The sequence below is a fragment of the Bradysia coprophila genome, unplaced genomic scaffold (assembly GCF_014529535.1).
Source record: "Bradysia coprophila strain Holo2 unplaced genomic scaffold, BU_Bcop_v1 contig_358, whole genome shotgun sequence".
NCBI lineage: Eukaryota > Metazoa > Arthropoda > Insecta > Diptera > Sciaridae > Bradysia > Bradysia coprophila.
In genome coordinates, this window is record NW_023503616.1 from 4,755,268 (window position 1) to 4,766,228 (window position 10,961).

Genomic DNA, 10,961 nt, shown 5'->3' on the forward strand with positions numbered 1-10,961 from the left:
TGGGAAGTTTAGGGAATTGATACCCAAAAGTCATGTATCCATGCAAATTCTGGAACTATCTGGACGTTATCACTCGCACTATTACCAAAATGGTTAGTGATTCGTCTTCATTACCTAAGCTCGTACTCCATATTACAGATTCACTCTAGTTTGATGTTAACTGCGTCTCAAACGTGATGGCATTTTTGATAGATTTTATAGTTCCTCATAATGTAATGCCAAGTAACATTTTTTATTAATAAATAATCGTGTTCGTACTATATGAAGAAGATTGGCAGAGTGCACATATAGTCTTCAACAAAATACACTTTAGCGAAACATCTTATAAATAATTGTCTTATATTTATATAAATGTATATTGGAGATGGACGGAGATGGAGATTGGACCTTCAAAAATTTCACATAATATTGTTGTTGGTGTCGGAAACCCTATACACGATGCTTCCTTCACGCATTATACTATACTCGTTAAAAATTAATGCATTTAGGACAGGTTCGGCTCGTCAGATATAACGAAAACGATTATTGAATTAAACTGAGCGAAAATAAATTGTAATTGATGCGGTTCCAAATGAAGTATTTACGACCTAACGATACACATTATTCAAGCTTTATAAACAACAAATACCACACACTGACTGTTGGCTGTGAAAAAGAGGACACATGAAAATTTATGCAGAATGTAAATATTGATAATTTTCAAATTTATCTACGCGTTTACCACAATTTAAAATTGCTAATTTTGCATGAAAATGTTGTAATTACAGAAGTTGAAGGAGATTTTGCTATATGAACATCAGAGTTCAACAGTTTATTCTTTAGTCTTTAGTCTTTAAAAAAGATGTTAAAAGATTGCTCTGTCATTTTAACAAAAGAATCTTAATGGAATAGTATGTTAATTGTATAAGTATACTAACAATGATAGGCGAGATCGTTAGAGCCTTATACTTTCAATAAGTGTTTGTTTTATGGCTGCAGATTATTATAATGGTTACAACTTCGCATTACATTCAGTGTCTGGCTGGTCCTTAATATGCCGATATTTATTCAAACAATCAATGAGGATAGTTATCGAATCTGTTACTTAATTTGATGTAATATTTTGAAAAGATTTTATTAAAATCTTTTACTTCATTTGTTTTAATATGTATTTTGCTATATAGGACGGTCTTAGCTAGAGCCCATCATTATTCATTTTAGTCGTCTAAATCAATAACAGATGATATAGCGGTTTGGCTCCAAAAGTCAAGATGGAACCATCAATAGCATTGTAAATTTTCGTCATCTTTCCAACCCCAAGTATCTAGCAGTGGCATTTTAGGAACAAGTGGCTAAGAACGGATCTCTATTGCATAACGACGACCAACTTCTGATTTTAAATAGGAGCCAGTGTGGCGCACCTCGATCAGTGTTCTTGTCTACGTCTCGCGTTAATTTTTCTTTTTCTTTAGTTGGTAAACTATGTCGTAAATTTTGTTCGATCATTTTTGCGTGCCTAAGACATTTGTTTGTTTTTATCTTTCATGTGCTATATTTTGAAATGGTTTTAGCCCAACATCAAATAGCTGGACTTGAGTCCATTGTGACATGTATGCGATTTCTATTTGTTCTTTAATTTATAAATAATCGAACTTTAAAAAAAATTGATATAATTTGTAATCTTCCTTTCAGAGGCTGTGCTGTATACTCTACAGTACCATTTCAAAGGATAATGTTATTGTATGTTTTCGAACTTATCTTACTTCTTGATGATTTTAATTGTTTTGTAAGAATTTAGAGAAATTCAAATCTGTATCTGAAATCTCACTTAGTTGATGGACACGTTTCTGAGGGACTACGTCTTGACATATTAAAATATTGAAATATAAATGGTTTGGTAAGTATGGGATATTAGTAATCTCTCCGTGAATATAATGTTTGTATGTCTTTCACAATACACGACAATATATGCGCGTAATATTCTAGTTGCCGTGTTATACCTCTAAGATTACTCGTCAACTTTTTCAGTGTACATTCATCGCCGTGATTTTATGTTAGTGAAATGTGAAGAAATTGATTACTGATAGACATCAGTTTATTATGCTTTGCATGTATCATACTCCCAAAATAGTCACATCGTGACATGTTAAAATGCGATACAATTTTTATGATAGTCGGTCGAAAACAACAAATAAATCTACGATGCGGTGCTATATTTTTGGGTTGACCAGCAGACTCATAAAAGTAAAACAATTTTGCGTAGATATATTCTATTACCATTCTATTACATGCGAAAAGATCGTGATAAAAATGTAATTTTTATGTTTCAAATTTCATTTGAAAATTCATTCATGATTTGCATTTTATTTAAACGCACGTGCATTTTTCATTTGAATTTAAAGTAGGTCTAAACACTTAGTTATGTAACTAGCCGCAAAAGAGTTTTGTTTTCAATTTAATTGAAATAAAATCCTGACGAAATAATTGATCATCATTATAGTGTATCTCATACCATATCTCTTTAACTTTAGTGATTTATTGCTATCGATTATTTATTGTGTTTGGCTCATCTTCAATTTATTACGAATAATATAACGATCGATTCAGCCAAGTTTTTATAAAAATTAATGAACTGCAAGAGTTTTTTTTTACCATAAAGTTGACTTAAGAACTTTTGAAATGGAAATACGAACATTCTTATTAATCGATGTGCAATTTTCTGAACACGGATATCTCAGTCAATTTAGACAAAAAAAAAATTGTTCTTCTCCATCTCTATGTTTCTCCGTCAAAAAGCTAATACTGTATGTTGTGAAAATGTACGTAAGCGTGTACACAGAAACAATCATCTAAATTTACAACAACAACAAAAGTTGTAATTCCCCACCAGACATTACGTTTACTTTCGATTTGTACTTACTGATTCTCATGATGATCTTGTTCGGGTAAGTTAAGCCCACAAGTTACTCACCTATGTCCGTCAAGGCCTCCAAAGAGTGTACATCGGATAATATAAAAATGATGATCATCTCGTTACTGGACATCAGTTGTTCGTTGCAGCTAGTAACATGAAGGTAATAATAAATTCGAATATACGGTAAACTTAAAAGTGAAAAAAAATCGTTGAAATTTAAAATGTGTTCTGTGTAGACAATTTAATTGCAATATTCATCAGCAATTCAGAATTTAAATCATGTTTTTCGGCCATAAATCCATAAGCTTCAAGAATATTTAATTTTTCGAATTATTATTTATGTGAATTTTGTAATTGAATATTCTCCACAGTATTAAATGTGGCTCATAAAAATGGGGAAAAGATAAACTACAAAGTATTTTGTTGAAATTATTTAGGTTTTTAAATTGATTTAATCACAAAAATAAATTATGAGTCTGTGAGAATCGGCAATAAGTGAAAATAAAATGAAGAGTGAACAACGGAACAGCAACGTAATAAGGAATATACGTTCAATGCATTAGTGAAATTATCCGCCAAAGGATTATATTAAAGCTCGATATATTTGACGATCATCAAATCAGCAAATCTCTTTAATATGATTATATTGCTAGAAAAGAAGCAAATTAAGAATTATCTCTGATGTAATCATAAAATCAATTTTGTATTTCGACATATTAATACCACATCTTTTACTTCATTAGTTTCAATATTTATTTAAATATATAAAATCAAATTTGAATTAAAAGTCGTCTCCGAAAGGGTACAAACTCAGTATTTCAATTATTTTTCCTTATTTATTTGATGAAAACCAATCTAGTTCTTATAATGGTGATCCCAACTCATTTTCCCATAGGAAAATAGTTTTTGTTGAAATTGTATTCTTGTAAACATAACATGACGAATTTAGTAGACCAGTTCAATAATCTACTATAAATTGGTTCCTTCTGCTATTGAAACAGTGGTTTTTTGTTTAAGAATAATTAAGCAATTCATCAGTTAATTTCTAAAAAGACTGACTTATGTTTTCTTTTAAATTGTAGGTCTTTATTTGTTTGTGCGTATTGGTAGCTTATGCCTCAGCAGGCTTCTTAGGAGGCGGAGGTGGAGGTTTCGGCGGTGGAGGCCTAGGTGGCTTCGGAGGCGGCGGAAGTAGTGGTTGGAAATCAGGCGGCGGATCTGGTGGATATGGTGGAGGTTATGGAGGCGGAAGTAGTGGATGGAGCAGTGGTGGAGGCGGAAACGGAGGAGGATGGAGCAGTGGAGGAGGAAGAGGAGGTGGCGGAAGCAAAGGTTGGAGCAGTGGTGGTGGAGGAGGATGCGGTGGAGGTGGATGCGGAGGTAATACATTTCTTAATTTGTCATACTAAATTTCTAAGAGTTCAAATGAATAATCGCATATTCCATGATACACAATTATCTAGAGCAGGGAACTATAAATCTACAAAGACAATGCCATGACTTTTTTTTGTGCAAAACAGGGTTTTTGAACATGAGAGAGACCTACGTCTTCTGCTAAGATTTTTTAAACATGGTTTTTAATTTAGACTTATTCTTTTTTTAACATAATATGGAATCCGACAATAGCTTTTGTTGTATCAACTAGTTATAGTCAAAACTCTGAACGAAACATATTTTATTTTGCTAATTTTTATGCATGAAGATTGTAAGACAAGTGAAAACAAATTGAAACGGGATATTATATTCTATCTTTATTGTTTGTGGGACGACCACTGTTAGTTTTGAAAAGAAAAAGAGAGCACCGGAATTTTTTAAATATCATTCGAATATTATTATTCGTATAGACAGGACCAAAATCTGTTCGGTCCTTATAATTTTGTGCTACTTCACTTACTAAGAGAAGTACTTTTCTAATGTTAAAAGTATAACTTTCACTTTCTCCAAAATTGAAAATAGTTAGACTGAAATCGGTAATAGTTATTTATGCAACCGAGTACTGTTTGAAAGATTATTACAAGATATGTGAAATTGACAATCCGAGCGAGGCAATACGTATACGGACGTACGAAATTTATTGCCTGTCCAATGCAAAAGTTGACCATTACACAGCGATTTGCCCACTGCCAAAATGTTACATTCCATGGAGAATATTCTCGGTTCATTTTACGGAAACAATTTTGTGATAAAAGCAAACTCAGAAGCAACTTGCTTCCATAACTATTTTTCGATAAATGTACTATTGCTAAAAAAAACAAAATCGTGAGTGTTTGCTTTTATCACAAAATTGTTGCCTGATGTCATGAATTACTTTTGCAGCATCCAATGTAATATGCTGTTATCAATCTTGCTCTTGAAATTCGCAATCATAAACCAGACTTTAGTTACACATCATTTCTTTACTTTCTAAAGGTGGCGGAGGATATGGAGGCGGACAAACAGTAAAAGTTATCAAAGTATATACCAGCGGAGGCGGCGGAAGTGGTGGTCATGGAGGAGGTGGATGGAAATCTGGAGGCGGCGGTGGAGGTTATGGAGGCGGCGGATTCGGTGGCGGTGGATATGGTGGTGGCTCAGGCTGGAAATCTGGTGGCGGATCAAGTGGATGGTCCAGTGGAGGCAGTGGAGGATACGGAGGCGGATCAGGCTTCGGAGGTGGATCAGGATTCGGAGGATCAGGCGGTGGATGGTCTAGCGGCGGAGGAAGTGGAGGATTCGGAGGAAGTTCAGGCTCCAGCGGTTGGTGGTAATATGTCGATGAACCAATCACTTAGTACCGCATCATTTGGTTACCAAAAACGTGATATGTAAATACGAAAATAAACCTCTATTTTCTGGAATTATTTTTGAGATTTTCTCGGTCTTATTTATTTATCCATTCGCCCTCTAGTTTTCTTAGTACAAATTTACGTTTGGAATGCAGAATGTTCTTATCTCATTGAATATATTTCTGTCAAAAAAAGATTAAATTTTACAAATCTCATTTTGCTCGTTTAGAATTATAATTTCTTTGAGCGATTTGTGACAACCGTGTAAGTTCGTGTGAACCTAGGGCTTTAACCATTTTAGTGAAAATCCCATTTTCGTTTCTCAGTAAATTGTATGGTTTATCGAATTCCACAGCCTGTCCTGCATCCATAACTAACACCCGATCCGAATTGATGATGGTCGGAAGACGATGAGCTATTGTAAGTACGGTGCAAGTGCTGAATTTTTCGCTAATCGTTTCTTGTATGAAGGCATCAGTTCTTCAAAGGAGTTGTTTAAGTTAAATTTTTTTTTTTGGAAAATTGAATCTACTAGACCTATATAGAACTTACTGTGTGTCAACATTTGCGGTTGCCTCGTCGATTACCAAGATTTTATTTTCTCTCAAAAGGCATCTAGCTAAACACATCAGTTGCCGTTGACCAACAGAAAAATTTGTTCCACCCTCTGTTAATGTTGAGCTTAAACCGGCAGGCATTTCACCGATGATATGCTTCAATTTCACTTGACTCAATGCGTCCCACAGTTTATCGTCAGAATATTCGTCGAATGGATCGAGGTTGTAACGTATTGAACCAGAAAATAAAACCGGTTCTTGAGGAATAACTGATATCTTCGATCGAAGATCGTACAGTCCAATTGATTGTGTGTCAACTTCATCAATGTGAATGTAGCCATCGAGAAATGACAAACGAAAAAGTGCATTTATAATCGAACTTTTACCAGCCCCTGAAATAATTTTTAATTTAAAGGTGAAAAGCTTCGTTATATTTTCACCTGATATAATTACCCGTTCTACCCACTATGCCGATTTTCTCTTGTGCACCAATTTGTAAATTCAAATTTTTCAAAACTTCATCTTGTTTATCAGGGTTGTAGCTTGTTCCAAGTTTTTCGAATCTGATTTGTCCTTTGTTGGGCCAATCGATCGGAGGTTTTTTATCTACGGCTGTCTGGAACTCGCCCTCTGGTTCTATGGAACTGTATTCAACAATTCTCTCCACAGATGTCATCGAATTTTCCAATGAAGCAGTCTGTTTAATTCCTAGCTGGACCATTCCTGTGAGACCCATTGCTTGAGTAATTGCAAGGCCTACATTTTCTTCGCTTGCACTCATCGCAAAGAAACTGAGTACAACAATTGATATGTAAATCACGCAGCAAATGTCTAGCCAAAAGCCAAACGCTCGACCAGTAACAAGAAAAATATAAAATGCAGATGTGTGTAAGTCCTGATGCCGGTCGAACTCCTGGCTCAATTTTCTTTGAATATTGCATGCACGAATAGTTGTTAGGCCCGTAAGAGATTCAGCAAGGTGTGAGAAGATCGGAGATCGCGCTGTAAGCAACAATTTATTTAAATGGACATTTTCAATGGAGCGTTAAAAATTTACTTGTCGCCTGAAGTCGTTTCACCTCAAGTGAGGTTTTCAAATAGAACTTCCTGAGAAAATGGAAAATTGAAAACAACAAAACGGTGGGTATTAAGTATATCGGGTTTACAACTGCCAATATACATATAGATCCAACCATTGCAAACATAATTTGAAGCACATCGACAAGTATAAATGGTAGCGTTTCGTCAACTTGTCCAACATCTTTGCTGAAACGATTCAAAATTCTCCCCGATGGGTTTATGTTGAAGAAATACATCGTTGCACGCTTAACTCCGTTAAACATTGAATCGTGTAGCTGACGGGATGCTTTCGTTGTTGCGTTGAAAAATACAAAACTTCGACTCAGTGTAATTAGGACTGTACCGAAAGTCAATGCAGAGAAAATTATGATATCTCTGGTTCGATCATTAGTGGTCGCTTCTGAATCATTATCAACATCAACAATAACTGTTTCATTTCCGAAATCTATTGAACGCGTATCCTGCTTCCTGACCCAATATGAAATGAAATAGTCGCTAAGCGAAGTAAACACCTGCGAAACGGTGAAGAGTGTCAGCACAACTAATGCTGTGCATCCACCAGCAGCAGTAAAGTATGACTTATAGTAGGACATGTTGATGAAACCTTCTGCCCTTTTTTCTTCGTTCTTCGCCTGCACAGGCTTACTATTTACTTTTATAATTTCATTAGTGTTAGTATCGACTTCTGTTGCCAAAATTTCATTAGAGTGAAGGTCCTTGTCGGATTCAATGTCTTGGCTATGCAGCAACTTTGTGAAGTCTAATCCCAAATCACGTAACTCTTCAAGTGTTCCGTTCCCTTGAACTCTGCCTTCCTCCATAACAATAATGCCATCCACATCTGACAAATGATGAAGCTGATGAGTAACCATAATCACTAATTTATCTTTCAGAAACTTTTTAACGCAGTTCTCAAACAGATGCCTGCCAACATGCGAGTCTACAGCACTTAGCGGATCATCAAGTAAGTAGATATCGGCTTTTCGGTACAGCGCTCTTGCTAAATTTATTCGCGCTTTTTGGCCTCCAGACAAATTAACTCCTCGTTCACCAACCATCGTGTTATCGCCATTAGGCCATATTTCCATGTCTCGTGTAAGAAAGCAAGCACTTAATACCTGCATGTAGCGTTCATCATCCAAAGGCTCTCCAAATAAAATATTTTCCTGCACAGTTCCACTGAAGAGCCATGGCTCTTGGGATGCATACGAAATTATGCCATTAACCGTCAACTCACCGCTATCTATTGGGAGTTCACCAATAAGCACTTGAATTATACTACTTTTTCCAGATCCTACCACTCCTACGATTCCAACTGTTGAATAGTGTTCGATACTAAAGCTGATATTCGATATCGTTTTATCTGTTTGCTCGGAATCCCATTTCGCTGTTACATTCTTCACTTCCACTTTAATCGGCCTATTTTTGTCGAAATTTTGAATTGTTTTCAAGCACTTGGCATCGTCTAAAAACCCACCAATGCGCTTAATTGAGATACGACAATCCGTGACGAAGTTCATAGCGAAAGGATACTTAACGATCATTGTGAACTTCAAAACGTTGAAAAATGCAATAACAACGAAGGCTTTTTGAGCGGTTACTTTATTTCCCAGCAGTGCATACATGACCAAACTGGTGAAGATGGACACAGGTGCAGCAAAAATAATAAACGACAAAAGAATTCCACGAATCCATGAGTAAATACGAATCAGTTTCGTTTCATTGATCCTGGATTTTGAAACTAGCTTGTTGAATGGTTTCTCCCACGCATACATTTTGATAACTTGGATGCCTTGTATGATCTGTAAGTGTAAGGGTTCACCCCGCCTATGCTTAGTAAGTGATGAAATTAAAATTTAAGTCGAGTTTATAGGAAACATGAAATGGGAATGGTAAGAGATGATGTTTGCCTGACTTACCTCATTCATTAGTTGAACTCTTTTGTCAGTTCTACTTGCCGTTTCAAATCTCAGGACAGAAGTTCTCTTTGCCAGATAAACTGGAAGAATGTTGGAGATACATTTAATTATTCCAAAAAAATATAAAGAAACAAAAACTCACGCTGAAGCGGAAGGAATATTAGTAATATTACCACTCCTGATAGCGCTGATATACCAATCTACATTAATTAAAAAAACAGAATGTAAGCAGGAGTGGAAATTAAATGGATAATGTATACGGGTACCTCTCGATACATTAACCAGGTAACCAAAATGGTTTGCAATGGTCCCACCCACAAATAATGCATCCACAAGACAACAGCTTCAAACTTGGCAACATCTGTTGACATCATGTTTATTATCTTGCCCGTTGTTATCTTTCCAACGTAGGCCTTGGACAATCTCAAACATTTCCGGTAAATCAGTGAGCCGACCCCAGTTTTAATCATAAACCCCAGATTCAAATTAGAAACATCAAATGCATGCACAATTACAACATTCAGCAGAATTGCAAGTATTATTCCTACCGAGTACCAAACGACGTCATCAGTACTGGTCACTGTACCATTTTGATTTGAATAGTACGTAATGATGTGACTTAAGAAAATTGGCGGTAAAATTTTCACACCACACTCAATAAACAGCAATATGATTCCCTGTTGTAACAATCTAAAACCGAAAGTGCGTAGTAAGCACTTCAACAAGCTAGTATTGCCCTCGGTTTCTTTTTCCAAATCATTACCCAAAGTATCGGCTTTCTGGTCTTTTAACGGTTGATACAGATCACTCTCGTCAAGGGTTTTCCGATTGCCTTTGAAAAATATTTTTAACACCCAGGCGAACGTTAAATATGAACATATGTTGACACTTTCACTAGGACATTTCGGTAAACGCTTAGTCTGATTTAGCGTTTCCATGTCTTTTAAACGTATTCTTACATTCAGTGTGTATTTGGTTACAGCAAAATGTTACACTGTTAACTCTTTGAAAACAAAATCAGGTAAGAATATTCACTTCCCATATAACATTTACTCAACTAATTAATACGCCGCGTCAAATAAATAAAGCTTTAGTCGAATATCAGTGAATCACTCTGATAAAAATATTTCACTGAACTCACGGTTCATAACAAGAACTGTGTTACTTCCACAACATCAATAATAGTTATATAGCATGTTGTCGTAGAGTACTGCTCCGGTCATTAACAAAACATGATTTTACATTTTCCATCAGCTAAGTCTTCACTTCTGATTTACACTAAGTACTTAAAATTCACATACTATTCAAAGGAACATTTCATTAATTTATTGGACTCCGTTAAACGTACACATTTTTAGAATAGAAATTTATTCGTGCAGAATTCGAACAAAGTATACAATTTCATTCATACGTACACATTGTGTTTGTTTCGTAAAAATATGAAATAGATAAGTAAACAAACTGTGGACATTTGATATCATTTACGGTGTTGATGATGTTCTTCTTAATTTTTGTTTTAATCTGGTTTTCGGTCTTACCGATATATGCGTACAGTTCCTTAAGATTCAGTAACCTTCTCTGATACAATGCGTATAGTGAGATTTGCGAAATCAAGTAAAGTATAGCTATTTTGCTAACTAGTTAGTAAACGGGGATGCTTTGCGCAACATATCGCATGCGCAAAACCCCCATTTACTTAACGTGTTAGCAACAAGATTTTATATACATCAGTAGTGAGATACTCTTT

At 35.4% G+C, this 10,961-nt stretch overlaps 2 protein-coding genes across 2 annotated transcripts; one reads left to right on the forward strand and one right to left on the reverse strand.

Annotated features, from left to right (window-relative positions):
* Window positions 1-2,935: 2,935 nt before the first annotated feature.
* On the forward strand, window positions 2,936-5,730 carry LOC119081394 (keratin, type I cytoskeletal 9). Its single transcript, XM_037190280.1, has 3 exons — window positions 2,936-3,053; window positions 3,976-4,273; window positions 5,303-5,730. Exons 1-3 carry the CDS (start codon window positions 3,048-3,050, stop codon window positions 5,638-5,640), a joined length of 642 nt encoding a protein of 213 aa, XP_037046175.1. The 5' UTR covers window positions 2,936-3,047; the 3' UTR covers window positions 5,641-5,730.
* Window positions 5,731-5,772: 42 nt separating this feature from the next.
* Window positions 5,773-10,201, reverse strand: LOC119081391 (probable multidrug resistance-associated protein lethal(2)03659). Its single transcript, XM_037190278.1, has 7 exons — window positions 9,481-10,201; window positions 9,357-9,414; window positions 9,215-9,294; window positions 7,273-9,097; window positions 6,669-7,217; window positions 6,211-6,607; window positions 5,773-6,138 (listed from the first exon to the last, which is right to left on the reverse strand). The coding sequence occupies exons 1-7, from the start codon at window positions 10,150-10,152 to the stop codon at window positions 5,871-5,873; spliced, it is 3,849 nt and encodes a 1,282-aa protein (XP_037046173.1). The 5' UTR covers window positions 10,153-10,201; the 3' UTR covers window positions 5,773-5,870.
* Window positions 10,202-10,961: the final 760 nt, after the last annotated feature.